Source organism: Schistocerca piceifrons, chromosome 5, assembly GCF_021461385.2.
Source record: "Schistocerca piceifrons isolate TAMUIC-IGC-003096 chromosome 5, iqSchPice1.1, whole genome shotgun sequence".
NCBI lineage: Eukaryota > Metazoa > Arthropoda > Insecta > Orthoptera > Acrididae > Schistocerca > Schistocerca piceifrons.
Window position 1 is genome coordinate 478,924,821 of NC_060142.1, and position 25,802 is coordinate 478,950,622.

Consider the following 25,802-nt stretch of genomic DNA (forward strand, 5'->3'; position numbering starts at 1 on the left):
AGAGACAATGTCAGCATGCGTCCCTAGATGTGAACCTTAGATGCAGATACTTGGCAGCAAGAGAAAGGGGGGGGGGGGGGGGAGAGGAGATGCTGGATGCACACCTGCACGCAGATAGTATACACAACGCCAGGTTGGAGGGAGGCGTGATAAGACCTGCTCCAACTGCTAGACAGTTCATCTCACACCTGACAATGGCTAGGTGTTCAATTGCTGAAATAGTGTGTCTACTGGACACTGTTGTTGTTGTGATCTTCAGTCCTGAGACTGATTTGATGCAGCTCTCCATGCGTGCAAGCTTCTTCATCTCCCAGTACCTACTGCAACATACATCCTTCTGAATCTGCTCAGTGTACTCATCTCTTGGTCTCCCTCCCTACTAAATGGGTGATCCCTTGATGCCTCCGAACATGTCCTACCAACCGATCCCTTCTTTTAGTCAAATTGTGCCACAAACTCCTCTTCTCCCCCAATTCTATTCAATACCTCCTCATTAGTTATGTCATCTACCCATCTAATCTTCAGCATTCTTCTGTAGCACCACATTTCGAAAGCTTCTATTCTCTTTTTGTCTAAACTATTTATTGTCCATGTTTCACTTCCATACATGGCTACACTCCATACAAATACTTTCAGAAACAACTTCCTGACATTTAAATCTATACTCGATGTTAACAAATTTCTCTTCTTCAGAAAGCTTTCCTTCCCACTGCCAGTCTACATTTTATATCCTCTCTACTTCGACCATCATCAGTTATTTTGCTCCCCAAATACCAAAACTCCTTTACTACTTTAAGTGTCTCATTTCCTAATCTAATTCCCTCCGCATCACCTGAAGGAGATATTAAACAACAAACTGACTTCAGAGGCAGGCAGAGCAACAGAGATGTGCCATCAGCATGTGTTCATGGGAGTGAACCTCTGACAGAAGCAATTTGGTGATGGGAAGAGGAGATGCTGAAAGTATGCCACCTGAGCCTGGGCACAGACCACATACATAATGCCAAGGCATCTGGTTCTGAGAGGAGGGGGAGGAAATAAGCTCTGTTCTTGTTCCTTGCCAATTAGCTCACAAGTGTATCTAATAATGGCAATGTGGGCACTTGCCGAAATATTGTGCTCTTGGGGCACTGCCATCTAGCAATTCACCTGTGAATTATTTCACCACGACAAAATTGTTCCATGCAAAGTTGAAATATCTCCAGACTTCAAGAAGACGTAGCAATCCAAATGCCACAAATGGCCTCACGGAATATCAGTTTGGGTCCTAGAGGAACATGCAAGACAATACTGACCCAATGAGTTCTCTTAGAAGACAGGCTGAAGAAAGGCAAAACTGCAGTTATAAGGCAGACTGATTTAGATAAAGCTTTTGTGAATACTTCAGTGCATTCTTAGCAGTTCTCAAAGTAGCTGAGAAAAATTACAGGGAGTGAAAGTTTACTTACTATGACATGTACAGAAATCAGACAGAAGGAGAGGTTGTGCAGCAAGGGAAGTAGTGGCAGAGAATGGAGTGAGACAGGGCTGTAGTCTCTCCCTGAAGTTATTCAGTCTGTACACCGAGCATTCAGTAAAGAGAACAAATGAGAAATTAGGAAAGGGGATTAAAGCACGGGGAAAAGAAATAAAAACTTATGAGGTTTGCGAAAATGTTGTAATTCATGGGCAATCATGACTTCATGACTTTGACAAGCAGCTGAATTGGAACAAACAGCATCTTATAAAAAATGATATAAAATTTTAGCCAACTACAGCTTCGAAGTCAAATTTAATCAGGCAATGCTGAGGAGTCTAAGATAAGGAAATAGCACTGCTATTCAGGCAGCAAAATAGTGGATCATTGATCAACTAAAACGGACACAAAATGGAGACTGGCATTGGCAAGAGAAGTATCTCTATGAAAGAATTTTTTAAACATTTAATATCAATTTAAATGTTGGGGAAGTCTCTCCTGGAGGTATGGAACACACATGAAATGTGGATGATGAGCAGTTGAGACATGGAAAAACAAATGTCATTGGAAGCATCAGATTCCACCCATCTGCTTTGACCCATGATGTAATGGTGGTTTTGAATTTGTACGTGTCTGTAGATCTTGTGTTGTATTTGATTATACTCTCCAGTGGTGGCTGTTGATGTGTTGAGTTTAATGTGTGGTACAGAAATACAGAAGCGTCTGATCCGGCCCGTCTGTTTTGACCCATGACATCACAAATATGGCAGAAACGACCATAAACCACGATTCCAATATGGTGCATATAAAGTCAGTACGTACACATTATGAGGACGAAAAGACATCGAAAAACAAACACACACACTTTCCACAAAAAGCCTAATGACACTAACGGGACAAGTGCAGGAAATAGTGTGTTTTTGGGTAGGGGCAAACTAAATATAAACAAATTTAGACACCCACCCCCATATAAAACCACACAAAATGACGAAAAAACAAAACGACATCACAAAACTACCCAAATACCACTAAACACAATATCATCTGGAATCGGACACTTCCCTTGACCTCTATAGCTCAACAGCAGCTCCCGATCCCATAAATTATGATCAAACACTTCCCTTGGCCTATATAGCTCAAAAACATCTCCCGATACCAATATCAACATACACAGCCACACATTGGGAAGGAACACTTCCCTTGACCTGCGCATTGTTAATTTTATCCGTCATATCCATTCCTGAACAAAAAACAACAACTGATTAATTTTACTAAAATTACCACACGATGTACAGCGAACAACACTAAATTAACCTTCACATAAAATCATTAACACACTGAAACGAATTCCACTGCAAACACAGCCGACACTCGAACAATTCTCGATAATGAACAAAAGCAAACTGAACCACCACACAAACAAAAAACCTGAACATACCACCAGAGAGCACAACAAACCACAACACGACGACATCTACAAACACACCACATTCACAAACCAAACTCCGCGCCGTCATGGCTTCACACACGACAACACCCTTACGTCAAGGGTCTAAGCCGATGCGTGGGATCGGACGCTTCTGTCTCATTTGAGTCTTTGCTATTACTGTGGTAACACACGTGGGTTTGAGTCTCGGTAGTCAGTGCTGTAACATGGGTTTGGAAGTGTTTGCTTTGTTTTAGTGCATTGTGTGTTTTTTTTATGTGTGTGTGGTTGCTTTTGCTAGATCTGATTAGTTTGGTGGTTTTTTAAGAGGCTTTTACTGGTAAGTAATTTTTGTTTTGGTTTAATTTGATAGCAATTGTGATGTGATTCATGTGTTTTACATTTATGATATTTCATTTGTGTTTAAATTGATCTAGGATTTTGAGTAGTTGGTGTTTTGGTTTCGGTTGAGTTTTCTGAGTTTTGTAGGCGTGTGAAGTCTGTAGCCCCCCCCCCCCCCTCAAGTGGGTATTGAGAGCTGTGTGTGAGCTATACAGGTCAAGGAAAAGTCCGATTTCACTTTTTGGAGCTGCAGTTTTCTTCTTTTTTAAAAAAAAAAAAAAAAAAAAAGAAAAGGAGGAAAGGGGGGGGGGGGGAGGAAAACATGGGCTTCCTTTGAGCTGTACAGGTCAAGTGGAGTATACAATTCCTACTGGTTTGCGGCTGTAACGTCATAAGTTGAGATTTGTTTTGAGATGTGCAATGTTTTGTATTGTAATATATTTAGATTGTTCTAAGCCCCCTTTGTCCCATGCTTACCTCATTAGTTAAATTTTAGTGTTAGATTGTGTGTTCTTGTGTCTTTTTAGTTTTGTTTGCGCTTATTGGGCATGTGAATGTAGTGACGACATTGGTCTCATTTTGTATATGCTGGACGTAGGTGTTTTCTGCCATACTGATGACATCATGGGTCAAAGCAGATGGGTGGAATCTGTCACTTCCCTAATGCCATAACAGAAGGGATTATAAAGTGGTACTAGAGAATAACATTAAAGATTATGTGGGTAGATCAAACCACTATCAAGGAGATACTAAACCAAACTGAGAAAAACAGAAATTTGGGCACTACTTTAGTAAAATAAGGGGGTCAGCTGATAGGACACATATTTCAGTATCAAGCCATCATCAATTTGCAGCGAACAGAAGTGGAAAGGGGGGAAATGACGACTTGAAAACCGCAAGCAAGTTCACATGGATGTAGTTATGCATATGATGATGACATCAAAGCAGCGTAACATAATCACCTAGTTTGTATACAAACAACATGTACCACCATTTGCTTGTAACTATGAAAGTAAGTTCCACAACTAGAAAAAATGCATACAACTGAGTATAAAAGTATGAAATTACTGTACCATAACTATTTAAAATATTAGGTAGCAGAAGAAATTGAAATGCTTTCTTTTATAGTCCCCTCCAAATTCAGTCAAGATAACTGGGAGATGATGTAGGAAGTGCAGGTTACAAGTAACATTCAAAACATGGTGTACCTTAGTTTATCAGATTCAACATTGTTTTTGGAGTATACTTATAGGGAGTTATTGTGTCTAAAACTTATGTAACCATGAACTACAATTTACATTTCATTTTGTATAAAACATTCAGAGCAAGTATGTATTTGCACATGATCCACTGATGTAGATTTTAGGCAGTTACACAATTTATCTTTTAAGCTTACATATCCTCCTGCTTGACCATCTGGTGAATAATCATTCTCTCCTGTTTAACTTACACCTATGACTCTTTTTCTCGAGTTCAAATTCTTATTATAAAACAAATACTGTTTACAAGCAAGGTACAAAAACAATTTAAGGAGAGTAGTCTTGGAAATTCACATGGAATATTCACGCCTTGTAATCATTGCAAAGCACTGTTCCATTTAATAAACCTCTGGAGTCTTACTGTCATTGTATGGCTTCCTATCAAATGTTTACGACATCACAGAAACAAAAATGATCCTTCAAAAGATTTATTCTGATGAATTGCTACTTCTCAGGTACTGTCACTAACCCAGTATGTGGTAACCACAAAATTTTGTTTGCAACAAGAATTTCTATTATCAGAAACTAAGTTACTTAACTCAATGTAAGCATAATAAACTCACCAAATCCTTGTCTAATAATTGCACTATTGATCGACGGTCCTCTGTTACTAGCAGCATGAGTGCCATTACTGGACGTCCCTCAGGTCTACAGTACGAAGTGTCACTTCTGTACTGTTTGCTTTCGTCGCTGGCACACTGCTCCTTTTATCAGCTTCTTCTGCTGAAACTCGACTGTATGATGTTTTATCTATGTTGAGGTGGACAGATTCAGAGCCATAACTGTACCGCTATATTCTGATGCCTCGCTCGGCGAAGGTTTTATAACTTTCCTTTTTGGTGGTTCTGGAAGCTTTTCCGGCGAAACGGATCTGCTCAAGCTTCGGTCGAGATTCACATGCACTGTTTCTGGATTGATAATAGCGCCATGGTATTCGTCGTCTGCGTCTTCATTGGTGACGGGTAAAGGTACCTTTGGTGCCACTTTGCTCATTTCTTTGTCCATTTTTCTTGTTCTTCCTCTTCGAACGACACCCATTTTTTGGCATTTCCCTCGAAACCTTAGGGAACTGTGAGGCGTCATCTGTACTCATTCTCAACCTCTTCGGCATCTGACAGGTTGACGAAATTAGCACACAGCGCTAACACTATTTCTTTGGGGACTAATGAAAAAGATTATATACGCGGCTTCTTTTACTGACAAAGGACGCTCACAAGTTCCATCACATACTAGTAACTGACTCTGCTGTCAAATTCCCACTTTTAACACCACTCCCACACAACACATACAAGTAGCGCATACGGACTACGCAAAGATTTTCTCAATAACCTACATCCTACAGGTATGAACCAAAGATCCTATTCGTCGGAATCGTAAATACCACAGTCGCGACCTTCGACCACTACAGTAAAAGTTGTTACCGTTTCACGGCTGGAGCGACACTAGCGCCTCCAAGCGGGCGAGAAAGATTAACGTCAGAAGCATCGTAAGCATAATGTTTGCTTTTGCATCCATTTCCTACATAATTTACGAATATTTGAGTTATTTTCTTGCCGCGAAGGGTTTATATAGTATTCAGAAGGCAAATATGTTCTAAGAATGATAAGAGCAAGTATGGACAAAACCATAAATCGAGTGGCACGCTACAACACATTCGTGAAGAAACACTTGTGACGTTGAATAGAATTGAAGCTTACCACGCTGATATCAAAAAAAATATAAACACACGGATTCACACGTAAGAAGCACAGACATGTACCTCTAAAAGGAAAAGCGATCGACAGCTCATTTATCATTCTGTAGGCCTACTGTGTTTGTCATTGTCGCCTGTTGCCACAATACGACCTTCAGTTTTATATTATTCTAAGTGGGACAAACAACTACCAAATCGTGGGAGAAATATATTGAAACATTATAATGAGCTGATTATATTACATTTCATGCAAAACCAAATACTTGAATAACTTTCAAACATTGTCAGTGAACAAGGTGCTAACAAAGTAATGTCATCACACGAAGGAAGCAAGGAAAATTAAGTGACTAACAACAGAAGTGAATGAAATACATACCAAACATTACGCTTTTGTAAGTCCACGAATAACTGTACTTAATCTAATCATTTCATCGGTCAAAGCAGGTCTGTGTTGATGATTCACACGTATCTGGCACTGATACATGGAGAGTTGAACTGGTTGCTTCCTGTGTCATAGGACTGTTTTACAGCTCTAGATGGATTGTCGAATCTTTGTGGCAGTTTCCTCTTCACCGTCAGTTGAGGTGGCTTATTGGAATGGTACTGTCAAAAGGAAGTTCATTTACCCTACATGTTTAAACATTTTTAACGCTTCTTAATTGACAGTAGCTGTTAAATAAGCTAAGTGTAGTGTGTGTTTATTTTTATTTCTTGACAATGTTCCTTTAACTAAGAAATTTTACATTGTTATTCGATTTATAACTCATTGGTTAGTAATGACATCATATTGTCACAAGTGGGCAGAGCCTCTATTATATATACACTCCTGGAAATGGAAAAAAGAACACATTGGACACCGGTGTGTCAGCCCCACCATACTTGCTCCGGACACTGCGAGAGGGCTGTACAAGCAATGATCACACGCACGGCACAGCGGACACACCAGGAACCGCGGTGTTGGCCGTCGAATGGCGCTAGCTGCGCAGCATTTGTGCACCGCCGCCGTCAGTGTCAGCCAGTTTGCCGTGGCATACGGAGCTCCATCGCAGTCTTTAACACTGGTAGCATGCCGCGACAGCGTGGACGTGAACCGTATGTGCAGTTGACGGACTTTGAGCGAGGGCGTATAGCGGGCATGCGGTAGGCCGGGTGGACGTACCGCCGAATTGCTCAACACGTGGGGCGTGAGGTCTCCACAGTACATCGATGTTGTCGCCAGTGGTCGGCGGAAGGTGCACGTGCCCGTCGACCTGGGCGGACCGCAGCGACGCACGGATGCACGCCAAGACCCTAGGATCCTACGCAGTGCCGTAGGGGGACCGCACCGCCACTTCCCAGCAAATTAGGGACACTTGTTGCTCCTGGGGTATCGGCGAGGACCATTCGCAACCGTCTCCATGAAACTGGGCTACGTTCCCGCACACCGTTAGGCCGTCTTCCGCTCACGCCCCCAACATCGTGCAGCCGCCCCCAGTGTGTCGCGACAGGCGTGAATGGAGGGATGAATGGAGACGTGTCGTTTTCCAGCGATGAGAGTCGCTTCTGCCTTGGTGCCAATGATGGTCGTAATGCGTGTTTGGCGCCAGTGCAGGTGAGCGCGCACAATCAGGACTGCATACGACCGAGGCACACAGGGCCAACACCCGGCATCATGGTGTGGGGAGCGATCTCCTACACTGGTGATCGTCGAGGGGACACTGAATAGTGCACGGTACATCCAAACCGTCATCGAACCCATCGTTCTACCATTCCTAGACCGGCAAGGGAACTTGCTGTTCCAACAGGACAATGCACGTCCGCATGTATCCCGTGCCACCCAACGTTCTCTAGAAGGTGTAAGTCAACTACCCTGGCCAGCAAGATCTCCGGATCTGTCCCCCATTGAGCATGTTTGGGACTGGATGAAGCGTCGTCTCACGCGGTCTGCACGTCCAGCACGAACGCTGGTCCAACTGAGGCGCCAGGTGGAAATGGCATGGCAAGCCGTTCCACAGGACTACATCCAGCACCTCTACGATCGTCTCCATGGGAGAATAGCAGCCTGCATTGCTGCGAAAGGTGGATATACACTGTACTAGTGCCGACATTGTGCATGCTCTGTTGCCTGTGTCTATGTGCCTGTGGTTCTGTCAGTGTGATCATGTGATGTATCTGACCCCAGGAATGTGTCAATAAAGTTTCCCCTTCCTGGGACAATGAATTCACGGTGTTCTTATTTCAATTTCCAGGAGTGTAGTAAGACGTGCACTGGTTTCTCCAGTAGTGATTCTCCAGCAGAAGGAGGTTCTTACTCATTGGTAATTCATCGTTTTATGGCTTTATAACTTTATGTATTTTCCTTAATGTATGTAGCCCTCCAATTAAAGCTTTGTATACGACTTGTAGGTCTGAAGATGACCACAGTAGTGGTCGAAACCGGTCACCGTAATAAATAAATTGTGATCAAGATTGTTTTTAATAGTAAATATTTGTAAGACATTGATCACTGTCACTCCCACAACGTATTCAAAAGCAATTATCCAGTGCATGTGTCAATAGGGTTCATGTTTGGAAAACATGCTGGACACTCTAGTCGATCGATGTCATTAACCTGAAGGAAGTCATTCACAAGATTTTCACTATGGGGGTGCCAATTGTCGTCCATGAAGACAAATGCCTCTCCAATATGCTGCCGATATGGTTGCACTATCGGTCGGAGGATGGCATTCACGTATTTTTCAGCCTTTACAGCGCCTTCCATGACCACCAACGGCTCCACATAATGCCACCCGAAAACATCAGGGAACCTCCACCTTCCTGCAGTCGTTGGGCAATGTGTCTAAGGTGTTCAGCCTGACCGGGTTGCCTCCAAACACGTCTCCGACGATTGTCTGGTTGAAGGCATATGCGACCCTCATTGGTGAAGAGAACGTGATGCCAGTCCTGAGTCGTCCATTTGGCATGCTGTTAGGCCCATCTGTACCGCACTACATGGTGTTGTGGTTGCAAAGATGGACCTTGCCATGGATGTCGGGAATGAAGTTGCGCATCATGCAGCCCATTGCGCACAGTTTGAGTCGTATCACGATGTACTGTGGCTGCACGAAAAGCATTATTCAAGAAGGTGGCGTTGCTGTAAGGGTTCGTCCGAGCCATAATCCGTAGGTAGAGGTCATCCACTGCAGTAGTAGCCCTTTGGTGGCCTGAGCTAAGCGTGTCATCGACATTTCCTGTCTCTCTGTATCTCCTCCACGTCCAAACAACATCGCTTTGGTTCACTCCAAGGCGCTTGGACGCTTCCCTTCTTGAGAACCCTTTCTCACACAAAGTAACAATGCAGACGCGATTGAACCACGGCATTGACCGTCTCAGCATGGTTGAACTACAGACAGCATGAGCCGTGTACCTCCTTCCTGGTGGAGTGACTGGAACTGATTGGCTTTTGGACCCCCTCAGTCTAATAGGCGCTGCTCATGCATGGTTGTTTACATCTTTGAGTGGGTTTAGTGATATCTCTGAATAATCAAAGGGATTGTGTCTGTGGTACAATATCCACAGTCAACGTCTATCTTCAGGAGTTCAGAGAACTTGGGTGATGCAAATTTTTTTTGATGTGTGTAATACGCTGAGTTAATCGATCTCTATCTCATCGAATATTTAAACAATTTTTCGAAGATGTTAACGCAGTATAGGGAGGCATACTTCTTCATTCCGAAATAAGAGCAGGAAAATGTTTAACTAGTTTTTTGCACTCAGAATATATGTTCTGAAGCTTTTGAGTGCAGAAGTAAAATCAGATAGTAAGAAATCTGACGATGGACTGAAGATTCGTTTTTTAAAATTAAAATCAGTATTTCTAACAGATTTTACAAATTTTTTCCATAATCTGAACTTACGTTTGCAAGGAAAGGAACACATTATTTGTGATATGTTTATGGATATTAATGGATTCTGGCGTAAATCTGCTTTATTTAAATTACAGCTAAACAAGGGTAATTCGTGTTACTTCCTAAGCTGCTGTGAAGTGAAACAAGAAACACAAAAGGAAAATTTTCAAGATTTATTTCCATTATTGGTGAAGTAATCAATGAGTTTCCTAGTTTTTTTTGTTTTATAGAATAAGGAATCGTTTTGTTTCATAATCTAATGAAAATTGTCTCCTTCAAGAAGTTTGTAGGTTGCAAACTGATGCATTAATGCTATCCAGAATAGAAACAGAAGCTGAAATTTTTTAATTATGCCACTACACCAGTACAGAAGAATCAGACTTCGCTCTTAGAACATTTTTTTTCAAGTCTACATACATTATTCATAGTCCATTTTGTTCAATGAAGTACATTAGATCTGCTCACCATAATGGCCTATCGAATGAGTGTTGGAACACCAACTCAGTTTCCCTACAAACAAATAAAAATCGAGTTGCAGAACTTGTCAAGACCAAAAGTAAATGTACCCTAAATAATTAAAATAATATCTCATTAATGTAAGTACAAGACTTTGAGACAAATTAATAAATAAAGATTAACGATTTAGTTGTGTATAACTTTTTGAGTTTGCATTTAGGAAGTTGGTGTTATAGAACTTACAATTCACAACGGCTATAGTTGGAGTCACGAACGATGGCGATCGAGTGTAGGCTTGTTCTGCGCACCTACGCCACATATTCCCTGACAGCCAATGAGCGCTTAGTAGATTAGATTCAGTTTTCGTTCTATAGACCCAAAAATGATATGATTCTTATGGTTGTGGAACATGTCAGAGAGTATGACATAAAAAACATGAAACATTTGAATATGATACTTACAACCACGATCATTTGTCAGGAGATAATCGAAAATAAGTTAATACAGTGCAGTAAACTGGGTCAGCTAATATTTACAGAATTAACACATTCTCAAAATGAAACACTGTTATCCACTATTAATAAATTTATCATATGCGAAATACCTAATCTTGACTATTGTGACCAAGTGTTGTCAGAACTGAAATCTAACAGATATTTTTACTTAAGTTGACTTAACAGTCTCTGTTAAGATATTCATCTATGTAGTAGCAGGAGTTGCCTATAAAAAGTCTATCAGACTCTGTTTAAACCGTGCTTTATGAGAAACCAAGTTTTTAATGTTTGCTGGCAATTTATTAAAAATGTGTGTTCCTGAATATTGGACCCTTTTTGGACCAAGGTAAGTGATTTTAGGCCTTTATGTAGATTCTTCTTATTCCTAGTATTGATACTGTGTACTGAGCTATTGGTTGGAAATAGAGATGTACTACTTGCAACAAATTTCATTAAGGAATAAATATACTGAGAAGCAGTGGTTAGAATACAAAGATCCTTGAACAGGTTTCTACAAGATGTTCTTGAATTTACACCACAAATGATTGTTATCACACGCTTTTGCACCCTAAAAACATTCGCTCAGTTTGATGAGTTGTCCCAGAATATGATCGCATACGACATAATAGACTGAAAATAAGCAAAGTATTCAAGTTATTTTATGTTTATATCTCCTACATCTGACATCATGCTCACGGCGAATACAGACTTATTTCGGCAGTTAAGCAATTCTGTGGTATGCCTCCCAACTGAATTTATTATCGAATTGTAATCCCAGAAATTTAACACTGTCAACCTCTTCGATCTGCATGTCTTCACACGTTATACTCATGCTGGAAGGAAATCTCTTACAGGTTCTGAACTACATATAGTGGGTCTTCTCAAAGAATTAGATTTAAACCACTTAATAATGCCATTGAAAATTTCATTAGCAGCTATTTCTAAATCTGTACTTGACTTGATACTTATTGCAATGTTTGTATCATCTGAATTCAAAACAAACTTAGCATCTGGCAATGTGACAGGTGAGAGGACATTCATATGCACAAGAAAAAGCAATGGACCCAAAATGGAACCTTGAGGAACACCACATGTAATTAATTCCCAGTCAGATGAAGATTGACTGCTTATTGCACAGGTATTTCGAAACGACACCCTTTGTTTCCTGTTAGACAGATAAGACTCAAACCATTTCATAGCTTTGTTGGTGACACCATAATACTCTAATTTATTTAGGAGAATGCTGTGGTTCACACAAAGGCTTTTGACAGGTCACAGAATATGCCAGTTGCCTGTAATTTATTATCTAATGAATTAAGTACATTCTCACTGTAAGTGTGAATAGCTTTCTCTATATCAAAACCCTTCAGAAATCCAAACTGTGACTTGGACAATATATCATTTGCAGTCAGATGCTTAAGGAGACACTTGAACACAACATTTGCAAATACACTCCTGGAAATGGAAAAAAGAACACATTGTCACCGGTGTGTCAGACCCACCATACTTGCTCCGGACACTGCGAGAGGGCTGTACAAGCAATGATCACACGCACGGCACAGCGGACACACCAGGAACCGCGGTGTTGGCCGTCGAAAGGCGCTAGCTGCGCAGCATTTGTGCACCGCCGCCGTCAGTGTCAGCCAGTTTGCCGTGGCATACGGAGCTCCATCGCAGTCTTTAACACTGGTAGCATGCCGCGACAGCGTGGACGTGAACCGTATGTGCAGTTGACGGACTTTGAGCGAGGGCGTATAGTGGGCATGCGGGAGGCCGGGTGGACGTACCGCCGAATTGCTCAACACGTGGGGCGTGAGGTCTCCACAGTACATCGATGTTGTCGCCAGTGGTCGGCGGAAGGTGCACGTGCCCGTCGACCTGGGACCGGACCGCAGCGACGCACGGATGCACGCCAAGACCGTAGGATCCTACGCAGTGCCGTAGGGGACCGCACCGCCACTTCCCAGCAAATTATGGACACTGTTGCTCCTGGGGTATCGGCGAGGACCATTCGCAACCGTCTCCATGAAGCTGGGCTACGGTCCCGCACACCGTTAGGCCGTCTTCCGCTCACGCCCCAACATCGTGCAGCTCGCCTCCAGTGGTGTCGCGACAGGCGTGAATGGAGGGACGAATGGAGACGTGTCGTCTTCAGCGATGAGAGTCGCTTCTGCCTTGGTGCCAATGATGGTCGTATGCGTGTTTGGCGCCGTGCAGGTGAGCGCCACAATCAGGACTGCATACGACCGAGGCACACAGGGCCAACACCCGGCATCATGGTGTGGGGAGCGATCTCCTACACTGGCCGTACACCACTGGTGATCGTCGAGGGGACACTGAATAGTGCACGGTACATCCAAACCGTCATCGAACCCATCGTTCTACCATTCCTAGACCGGCAAGGGAACTTGCTGTTCCAACAGGACAATGCACGTCCGCATGTATCCCGTGCCACCCAACGTGCTCTAGAAGGTGTAAGTCAACTACCCTGGCCAGCAAGATCTCCGGATCTGTCCCCCATTGAGCATGTTTGGGACTGGATGAAGCGTCGTCTCACGCGGTCTGCACGTCCAGCACGAACGCTGGTCCAACTGAGGCGCCAGGTGGAAATGGCATGGCAAGCCGTTCCACAGGACTACATCCAGCACCTCTACGATCGTCTCCATGGGAGAATAGCAGCCTGCATTGCTGCGAAAGGTGGATATACACAGTACTAGTGCCGACATTGTGCATGCTCTGTTGCCTGTGTCTATGTGCCTGTGGTTCTGTCAGTGTGATCATGTGATGTATCTCATCCCAAAAATGTGTCAATAAAGTTTCCCCTTCCTGGGACAATGAATTCACGGTGTTCTTATTTCAATTTCCAGGAGTGTATTTTTGATAAATCCGACAAAAGTAAAATTGGTCGATAGTTTGATGGTATCTCTCTATCCCCCTTCTTGTAAAGAGGCTTAACTTCAGCATATTTTAGCCAGTCTGGAGAAGTTCTGCTGATAGGTGATTGCTTGCACAAATAACTTAAGATAGAACTTAACCTACATGAGCACTCTCTGATCAACTTTGTTGATATGTTATCATATCCACTGGAATACTTAGATTTTAAGGATTTTATGATGGGTGCTACTTATCTGGGAGATGTGAGTGTCATTTCCATTTTACTGAAGTTATTTTAAAGACTAGTCTCAGATACTCCATTGCAGTGTTCACCAAACCTGATAACCCCAATCTGTCAGTAACAGAAATGAAGTAGTCGTTTAAGAGGTTTGCAACACTAACTGTACTTGTTACCAAAATATCCAGCAACCACTATTTCCTTGTTTATTGCTCTGAAGTAGGACAGTAGAGCTTCCAGATTTTTTATGAAGTGGTTAAAATTTCCTCAAGGAGATCTGAATATACCTACTATTATAAAGGACTTATTATGAAATACTACTTCTGTTGCAGAAGCTCCTAAGTGCTGCTCTGAGCAAAATTTATTAATATCAATATTCTTGAATTCAAAACAGTTTCTGAGAAATATGGCAACTCCTCGTTTCTCCATATTTACTCTACAGAAATAAGAAGCTAACTAGAATCCTTTAACATTTAACATATCTATACCAGTGGTAACATGATGTTCAGAGAGGCAGATTACGTCAACTAGTTTGCTCAACTCTAATTCTTCAACACAAATAAGCAACTCATTAAACTTACCCCTTAATCCTCGGATATTCTGATGCAATAGTGATAGCTGATTTTGTCCACTGGCTGAATTACAACTGAATGAACGTAATTTTCCTGCCAATTTTTGAATATCTTTAGTGCCAATCAGAGGCTGTCTGCGTGAATTGTGTATGTTAAAATTTGCTTCCTAGCTGCCTGTTTTATCAATGAGCGCACTGCTGTGAATGCCATAGCTAATGCGAGCATTAAACGTGATCGTAGCGAGTTATTCAGTGAATTTTGCTTCCATTTGTTGCAAGTTGTCATCGCTGATTGAGATTGTAAGTAATAAATTCTGCATAAGCAAGCGAGAGACATAATTTGCAGGTTGTACCCTTTCTTCAAGCGGAAAGCACATGCATGCGTGTACCGCAACTATTGCTTGAAATCGTCAACAAGGCAATCCCCGTCCATGCCTCGACATGCACGAACCGCCATCGCTCGTGGACCAGACTATAACAGTCGTCTACTCTGGCCCGGTCGGGGCTTTGACGTCACCACACGAATCGAGTTGGAGGGGAAGCACTCACTGGAGAACAATGGCTCGCGAACCGCAGTTTACTGGGCCTGACCTACAGAAATAGACGGTTAAGAATCTAATGTACAGAAGTTATTCTATAAAGTATGCTGTAGAAAATCGACTGAAGCAGCAATCGTATAGCCACCGATTCTACGAGACATTGTGAAGTAAACTGTTGAAGTCTTCTCGCCTGTCCATACATTGAAAGAAACCATCGCTCATGAGACAAGTGTATCAGATACAGGCATAGGACTGCGATTCTATTTACATCTGTTAATATCCTGCAATACGTAAGTGTTTATAAGCAAAAAAGTTTGAGAGCTACTTGTGTTCTCTATAAAATTCAGCTTATGCCAATGTGAGTGTGTATCTTTATTATGATGGAGTGTATGAAACATCTCCTTCACAAGCGTCTTTTGGTAACTGACTGTTCCTGAAATGATGATGATGCTGGAAACCACATGAAATAGAAGAATGGGTCATTACTTTCCAATAACATATATGCTTTAATCATTAGACCTTCAGATTGTGGAAAGACTAATCTTGTTATAACATTGTTAACACATTCTGAAAGGTTCCATGTCGAGCATACATTTTCAAAAACATTATTTCAGTCCACATATGAGCTATTGCTGGAGATTATGCACGTCATCGAGGGGTAACATACCAGATGTTCACCAAAAGCAGCAATGTTCCACCACCTGGAAAAGTGAAACTGTATTCATATTTGACAATGTTGCATTGGAAAACCACAATGAGATCTCAAAATAGTGGTGTTTTGGCCACCATATTAAAGTCAATGTCTTTTATTTGACAAAGATATACTCAAGGATTCCAAAGCAATTGGTCGAGGATAATACGAACTTTATAATTGCTTTCAACCTGGACAATTTGAATTTAAAGCATGTCATGCAATGATTTCGTTACCATATGTGGGGACTGCTGGAATAACTGGCAATATGGTTTTCTAGTAGTTGATAAAGCTAGGAAACTCAGTGAGGGCCAATATAGGCTAAACGTCGATGAGGTCCTGCATAAGAAGCTGTGTACCAAAACGTAGCTGTGTCAAAATGTTGTCAGCTATGGACAAACTCACATGGATGCAATGTGTTCATCCCAATGCAGTGAAGCACAAGCCAAACATACATTTACAAATCGACAAAAAATTAAGACAATCAACACAAAATTAATGGAACTGAATAGAAGCATCAAGCCAGCAGCAGCAAAAGGAGAATCTCAGCTGATTCACAGAATTCAACAAAGTGAGTAAGCAATCAATGCAAGGTTAGCAGAATTGGATAGCATTATCAATACAGTAGCTATGAAAGGTGAATCTCAGTGCAGCATTTGAACGATACCATCATATATTGAGCTGACATACACAAAGATCAATAAGGCTCCTACAGTGACTGAAAAGGTTCAAAAGCATTAGAAGAGATCGAACAAACACCTCCTGTAAATATCGCAGAAATAAAAGTAAGGGAGAAGGATGAAGTTACTCAAACTAATAAGTGGAAAGGCTAACAAACTATAAGACGATATAAGATGTATACGTCTCAAAGTATGACCAGTATACGACAGATGTCGACAAAATGCAAAGTCATAGAGATGTGGAAAGCCATTTACCTCAAGGTAAGACCCTTAAAACTAGGACAGCTGGAGTGTGAACAGTTTCTCTCTGAAACGTTTAGACCCATCATGGAAAATATTAAACAGCTCTCACACACGTTGGTGCCACAAGGCAGTTGAAGAAAAGACAAAGAGGTGGGCGAGGAAGGATATACCATCACCAATTTCACCAGCCATCATACCGCTAGCGAATTAGATACGACATATGGGATCAGTCGAGATCAACTGTGTATTCATGGAAAGCTGTAGTCGAGTCAACAAAGGAAAATTAAGGGAAACATCGCGTAGTCGTCACGTTTTGCACAATGTTAGGTGGTAGTGCTGCAAATAACATATTAAAAATTCTGAGCGGTGTGGTGTGAACATTGGGGTGGGGCAGGTGGTGTTAAAGGGTCACTTTTTTTTATGTTTTTCGCGAGTAGCTTGCAAACTGTGGCTCCTCACTAAGAAGTTTACTGGTACAAAAATAAACTTCATTACATCTTCTACATACAATGTTCTATGAATTTTTTTTCTTGGGCTACTTCTTTCCACATTACCAGGGATGAAAAAGTCGCAGATTACTAAAAATATAAAACTAATGTTTATCTTTAAATGAAGTGGTATGAAAACAAATATTAAACGAGTGTACCATTTCTAAGGGCAGCAGAGCCGTTTTAAGGGATAAACTGTGTTCTGGGGATGTCATGGGGTAAAGGTTGTGAATTGTAGGGTAGAATGGCGTGGGAAGGAAGGCCGCCAGTTTGTGTTCACGCACTTCCTTTCTTTATAGTCCTGTGAGCTGTAGATTGAGCAGGTGATTGCCTACTCTATTTACCCATTACGTCACAAGGAACAATTACAAAGTGTTTCACGAAGTTATAGAGACCCTCCACAGCGTGGTTTATGGATCGCTGACGATGCAGTGTGCTGATATGCTTGTGGGTTGGAGGGGCAGGTGTTATTTCCCACAAAATGCCATAACACTACATAGAATGCAGATATATACTAATAATACTAACGCAAGTAACACCTGTGGAAAAAATCTGCGTAAATCTCTGGACACTGTTCTAGACTGCTTGGAGGGAAATAGATTCTTATTCATCCTCTACAGCAGCTGTAACACAGCTCCCCCTCTCCCCCCTCAATACCACGATTTCTGCTCGATTTTCGTTTTACAGATGGGTATATTTCTCCCTCATTTCTTGTCCAGTTCTCTTAAGTGAGTAAATAAAGTAAATTCACTGAGTTTGTGTTGTGGAGTTATTTTCAGTTCACTGAATGAGTGTTTCTTCAGGTGTTAAGTGAACTTTTATGTACAATACGATCCTGTAAAAAATGACTGAAAAGTGTTTAACTGGTAAGGGTGATGTTTTCAGCAAACTGCGTGAAGTTGGTGGGAAAGGGATTGGATTCGTAAATGTGACTCCTTGCTGCTATCATTGGCAGCATATTATAAAGCCATGTAAATGTGTTGTAGTCACTTGGCAGTGAGTTAATGAATGACCAGAAATTACTGCAAATCTCTCACCATTAACTGTGTTACTGGTAGGCTGCATAAATCTTTTCCATTCGGAAATGGGTGACTGCACTGAATGGAGCCACTTGCCACACATCCACATTTTATCTTCCAAGATGGGTATGACTATATCTTATGGAATGGCACTAATCATATTCAAGTTTAGAAGAGTAATCGTCTGTAATGCAGCGCTTGACCTCATATATGTGCATTCCATGTAGTGTCAACGCATTTTATGGCAAATAAACACACTTCCCTCCCAGGCATGTCTGCACAATGCTTCGCCAGTGGTTCATAACTGTGCTGGAGGATCTATAGAATTTTGAAAAACACCTTCTAATTGCTTCTTGCAGTGTAGTGGGGTAGATAGAATAGGCAATGACCTTCTTGATCTCCAGCTGTGGAACACAATACGGCAACCTGCCTTACTTCACACTGCTACCTCACACATCCCTTCCCTCCCCCCCCCCCCCTCCCCCACATCTGTGTGTTACACCCCTGGAGCACAATGTATCCATTAAATGGCTTTACTGCACTTAGATGTGGTGCATACATTTAATATTTGTTTTAAATGACTTCATTAAAGATAAACATTATTTTTTAGCATTAAAACAATATTTTAGTAATCTGCTAATTTTCCATCCTCTGCATCACAGAAACTATTAGTCAAGGCAAAAAATGAATGGGGCCTTCTTTGTAGAAAATTTAATGTAGTTAAGTTTTGTGCTGGGAAAGATTTTCTCCCAGAGCCGACAGGTTTCGAATTATTCGAGAAAAGCACTCCAAAAATCACCCCCCCCCCTCCCCAGCCAGGATTTTTAGCACGTTTCGGGTCGGTCTCTCCTAGCACTGTGCAAAAATTTGCGACTACATAATTTTTTTCCTTAATCCATCTTTTTTGGTCTTTGGTGAATGAAGGACCCATATACATTGGAGATGGAGTTTGTGTGGACACCTGCTTTAGTGGAGCTAATATTACTAATAATTTCTAACTCCTGAAAGTATTTGCCGAAAGAGAAGAGATCATTTGCTGAAATATTATGTATGAGTAATGCACATAGGCAAGACAATGCTCAAAAGGATGATTAGAAAACCCAAACAGAAGAAAATACATTAGCATTATTACATCAGTATTAAGAGGTGAACATAGTGAAGGTCAGAGCATTGACACTCAGTATAAAAAGCTGAACACATTACTTCTGGAGTATATGTATTAGGATGATCCTAGCGAAATCATAAGACTGACTGTGACTACTGACAGCACCAGCCACCACAGGGAATACAGCTCAGACGAACGAAATAATGTTAATTATCTCTCGAGCGTCAAGAAAGACGCATTATTGAATAATGGAGATGGTGGTCAGTGAGCTCCACAGACCACTTGCAAAACGTTGTGATGCAGATGAGTCATAATACACAGTTTGGATGGTGCATGACAAATCGAGCTCATGGGTATGAGCAAATACTCACGATCAAATAAAAGGTTTAAATCTATTTTAAGGCAAATATTCCAAATTCGCATTGGTACTTCCTTTGAGGGCCAAGGCTGAGTTGGTCATTGCACAAGTGTTTGAACAGTTGCTGCAGACTGGGACAAATCAATGACAACCTGCAAACTGACCGTGGAGGTGTATTTTACAATCAGCATTTCAAGTCGCTAATGGAGTGATAAAGAATAAACCACTACTCAACATTCTCCCACAAGAAAGCGAATATTGTGCAGCATCTGAACAGAGCCACTAAAAACCATATGTGGATGCAATTTACTTTTCATGGTTCATGCAGTCTCCCAAAAATTATTGGGGAGTATAATCGATATGAACAGGATCAAGATGAAATCTCTCAATGCACACGATAATGGACTTCTAAATACAGCATACAATCGAATTACGATGGTGGATCCATGCAAACTGGAGTTCAATGTAGGTGATTTGGAGCATATCTCCTAATACAAAACAGCGTTTGGGATGTCTTACCTTCCTAGCAGGCAAACAGATATTTACAGCGCCCAAAGTACAGAGGACAACCTGAAAACTTACATCTTAAAGGACAGCAATGGTGAGCAAATTCCGAGGAGTCACTAGGTAGAGGAATGACAGAAAAGTTCTGAAACTGATGAGTTTCTCGTAGAGCATGTCATAAGACATTGCAGGAACAGTGCTTTAGTGAAGTGGCTTGGCTTTCCAGCATTACAAAACAGTTGTATGAAACTCGTGATTTCGGCAGAACATCATGTGCAGATAAAATTAATATGATAAAGAAAATGCATTACAGAATGAACATACGCAAAGGACAATGTATTATGACATTTGCATTTGAACAAGCAATGCATGCCAGACTTAGACTGGGTGCTGGAGCATAATCCAAATAAATTATCAACATGAATCAAACAGTGGAAAATCCAGGATGAAATGAGACACTATAGTGGAGATACTGAATTGCAGATAGGCGCAACAGAAAGACTGTCACAAATAAGCTTTTGGCCAGCAAGGCCTTTATCAAAAATAGACGACAGTTACACAAACACACACACACACACACACACACACACACACACACACACACACACACACACACACAAACACTCACTCAAATGCAGTTCACACACACATGACTGCAGTCTCTGACAACTGAAGCCACACTGTGAGCAACAGCACCAGTATGTGATGGTAGTGGCAACTGGATGGTGGTAAGGAGGAGACTGGGATGGTGAGGAGGAGGGATAGTAGGGTAGGGGTGGGGAACAGTGAAGTGCTGCTGGAGACGAGGTGGAGTGAGAGTAAGGCAGCTATGTGCAGTCAGGAGGTTAGACAGAGGACAGGGGAGAGCTTGGGAGGGGAGTAGCGGAAAAGGCGAGAAGTAAAAGGACTGGGTGTGATGGTGGAATGAGAGCTGCAAAATGTTAGAATGGGAACGTGGAAGGGACTGGATGGGTGAGGGCGTGGACTGATGAAAGTTGAGGCCACGAGGGTTAGAGGAACGTAGGTTATATTGCAGAGAAAGTTCCCATGTGCACAATTCCCATGCTGGTATTGGTGGGCAGGATCTTTATGGTTCAGGCTGTGAAGCAGTCAAGACTTCAATGGCATCTTAAAGAAGACTAAAGTAGTAAGAAGAAGCCATGTTAAATACCTAGGGCTCTGCCAGTACCTAAGACTTCTAGTGAAATTTTCTCATTTCTAATTCCAGCATTAGTGGAGCTATTAGCAGTTGGTTAGTTGACAGGAGCTGCTACCATAGCCCAGAAAGTGAAGAATGAACAAAATGCTCAGGAGAAATTACAGGAATCTAAAAGGCATACATGATTAGTTTACAGAATTACACTGCATCCCAGCTCCATACACCACTTGAAACGTTTTTTGTTTCTATTCGAAATTAAAATTGGGGTCTGTACTAATTCACATTATCTGTCACAGTCATAGTCCTGGATTTGTAGACAACTGTAAATAGGCTGTTAAGTCAAATGAATATTTAATCAAGTATTAAGTTTCAGAATATTGTTTATTGTAATTTTAAAAAAATCCAACCTTCTTTACAAAAACTCATATAGTTTCTAACATACGTACAATACTGAAAATGAATCTTGCTTAACAAGCTACATGCTTTCCATCAAAAATCACACAAAGTACTGCACTGCTATGCCAACATGTCTGCCACTATATATATGTTCTTTAAGAAACCACTGTATTGTTGTAAATAGTTTATCAATGAAATAACAAATAAAACTCATCTCTAAGAATTAGTACAACATTTCATTAATCATATTGACTCTTATATATTACACATATGAGTAAATTTTAGTGTGTGTAATAACTTAAGTGTGCACAAACGCTTAGGTATCGAGGGTTAACAATAATTTGATTATTTTTATTGATTACAGAAGATTCATGCTACCAATTACGGAACCTACACCCTTTAGTACAATTATAATGTAGTAATTGGCTTCTTTGTATTCATTCCACAAGTAGATGTTTACTTACACCCCTATAGTATTTACATCAGAAATTTCTGTTTATGGCCAAAAAATGTTTTTTTAAATCGGTTGCAATGGACTGTTGCATCTCAACAACCCCCTAAAGGATTTATGCAACTAAAAGTTGAACAAAGCCTTTTCTGACAGATCTGTGCAACAGTACCCACTTTGCAATCAATTTGATGAACAAACAATTTACATAAGATAGGAAATCAGATTTCTGCTTATTCTCCAACATGACGTGTACACATAAATCATAATGAAATTTGAACTACATTTTCAACCAAATATGTAAAATTATCATAAATTATCTTGTATCAGATTCAACTAGATCAAACAAAATATTAATTAATAATACAAAGGAAGAACAAGTTAATTTGCATGATTTGTCTGTAGCTTGAATTTCAGCATGAATATGAGGTAAATCTATTTTAATCAGAAAAATTATCTAATGGAAGTTAGCTGAACTGGCCTTGTTTCTGAATACTTATGTCTGTCATTAGAGCCTCCAGGTTCTCCTGAGTGCAATGGAGACACTGGTGTGTATAACTATTTCTCAATATTGTCACTGCAATGGAACAAGCGGCAGTATTGGATACTACAATACTCAAAATCCATATGAAAGTGTACTTAACAACCTCCTATTGTAGGCAAGTACACCTAGTATTAGATGATAATATAACAAAGTGTTCAGTCTCCTCTAAGTGCAATGAAAAGCACTGAACTGAAGATCACTGTGGATCTCTGCTTGTCGGAAGTTCTTCGTTGCAAAACCTGGAATGTGGCTCATACTCCACTCCGTATGACCATCATACATTGTGTAATTGATTGTTTTGAATAGAATAGTTCAATTCAGCAAAATTCCAACTGTTCATACTTAAACATTTCCTGTCTTAAATCTCGTTTTGCAATTTTAACTTGTTCTTTGATAACATATCACCAAAATCATACTAGTACAAAATTTTCAATTTCTATGGCACTATTCTCTGCAATTTACATTGAGATTTACATATAATATTGAATACCATAAATATTATTGTAACATAGTACTGGTAAATTCTTGGAGTATACTTCCTCAGCAGTTAACATAAATCACCCTACATACATAGAATGAAATGTCTGACCAGTGTCCAATCTTTCCATCTTTCATTCGTCAAGACACTTCCAACGCCTCCTTCCTACCTTTACAATCATTCAAATATTAATTAATGTATTTTTTCTGGAACATTTGCGCAACACAGTTGTTGCTTTTCCCTTCACAGTAAGTGCTAACATATAATGGAATGAGACATAAGAGTGCAGTTACATATTACTTTGAGTGACAATATACAGTAACTTGAATAAGTGACTAATAAATTATATTGGTTGTGTTTCATAAGTGATTGAAACAGCATGAAAATTATATAGTTGGGCGTTACACATTGGTAAATTGATCATTAGTGACAGATACATCCCAACAATTATATGGTTGGGCATTATACATCAGTAAATTGTTTCATAAGTAACAGATACATCACAACAATAATGGTTGGGCATTATACATTGGTAAATTGGTTCATAAGTGACAGATACATAACGACAATTTTATGGTTGAGCATTATACATTGGTAAATTGGTTCATAAGTGACAGATACATCACAACAATTATATGGTTGAGCATTATCCATTGGTAAATTGCTTCATAAGTGACAGATACACCACAACAATTATGGTTGGGAATTATACATTGGTAAATTGGTTCATATGTGACAGATACATCGTGACAGTTATATGGTTCAGCATTATACATTGGTAACTTCGTTCATAAGCGACAGATACATCACGACAATTATGATTGGGCAATATACATAAAACATATTTAAGTAAATTCAGTACCTTCAATAGTGCAGAATTGCTGTCCAGATCCTCCTATAAAACAGGCTTTAGTCAACAATGACAAATGTTGACACGGTAAATGAGAAGGATCTAAGTGATAGAGATATATGCATGTGCACAGTGGGAAGGATAGCTTGGTACTCTGGTGAGAAGCAAGAAATGTAATAGATTTGGAGTGTTGGAGTTGAAGAAGAAAAGTTGACAGACCCAAAAGACAGGAAACCCCCCTGCCCCTCTGCCCAGGACGTGCTATGTATGCTGCTCGGTATCCTGGACGACATCATCCAAGTGTCCGGACCGTTCGCCGGATAGTTACGTTATTTAAGGAAACAGAAAGTGTTCAGCCACATGTGAAACGTCAACCACGACCTGCAACAAATGATGATGCCCAAGTAGGTGTTTTAGCTGCTGTCACGGCTAATCCGCACATCAGTAGCAGATAAATTGCGCGAGAATCGGGAATCTCAAAAACGTCGGTGTTGAGAATGCTACATTAAAATCGATTGCACCCTGCCATATTTTTTTGCACCAGGAATTGCGTGGCTACGACTTTGAACGTCGTGTACAGTTCTGCCACTGGGCACAAGAGACATTACGGGATGATGACAGATCTTTTGCAAGCGTTCTATTTAGCAACAACACGTCATTCACCAACAGCTGTAACGTACTCCAGCATAATATGCTCTACTGGGCAACGGAAAATCCACGGCGGCTGCGACAAGTGGGACATCAGTGACCTTGGCGAGTTAATATATGATGCGGCATTATCGGAGGAAGGATAATTGGCCCCCAATTTTATCGATGGGATTCTAAGGTGCAATGTATGCTGATTTCCTACGTAATGTTCTACCGATGTTACTACAAGATGTTTCTCTGCGTGATACAATGGCGATGTACTTCCAACATGATGGATGTCTGGCGCATAGCTCACGTGCGGTTGAAGTGGTATTGAATAGCATATTTCATGGCAGGTGGATTGGTCGTCGAAGCACCATACTATGGCCCACACGTTCACTGGATCTGACGTTCCCAAATTTCTTTCTGTGCGGAAAGTTGAAGGATATTTGCATATTTGCTATCATGATCCACCGACAACGCCTGACAACATGCATCAGTGCATTGTCAATGCATGTGCGAATATTATGGAAGAGGAACTACTCGCTGCTGACAGGAATGTCGCTACACATATTTCCAAACGCATTGAGGTTGACGGACATCATTTTGAGCATTTATTGCATTAATGTGGTATTTACAGGTAATCACACTGTAATAGCAAGCGTTCTCGGAAATGATAAGTTCACAAAGGTACATGTGTCACATTGGAACAACCGAAATACATTCTGTATTTTAATTTAAAAAAACCTACCTGTTACCATTTGTTCGTCTAAAATTGTGAGCCATATGCTTGTGACTATTACAGCGCCATCTATCACAAAGTGAAAAAAGTGGTCCAACTAAAACATTCATATTTCTTTATGTACTACACGAATATGTAATAAAAATGTGGGTTCCTATTTTAAAAAACGCAATTGATATCCGTTTGACCTATGGCAGCGCCATCTATTGGGGCAACCATAGCGCCATCTGGTTTCCCCCTTCAAGCTTGACAAGTT

The 25,802-nt window shown here is 40.8% G+C and overlaps 1 protein-coding gene across 1 annotated transcript in view; it reads right to left on the reverse strand.

The window, feature by feature from the left end:
• Window positions 1–25,802, reverse strand: part of LOC124799092 (transmembrane protein 268) — a 139,828-nt gene that overhangs the window by 108,593 nt on the left and 5,433 nt on the right. The window contains 2 exon segments of the mRNA XM_047262631.1: window positions 5,047–5,116; window positions 5,118–5,233. Of these exon segments, the coding sequence (XP_047118587.1) occupies window positions 5,047–5,116; window positions 5,118–5,233 (186 nt within the window).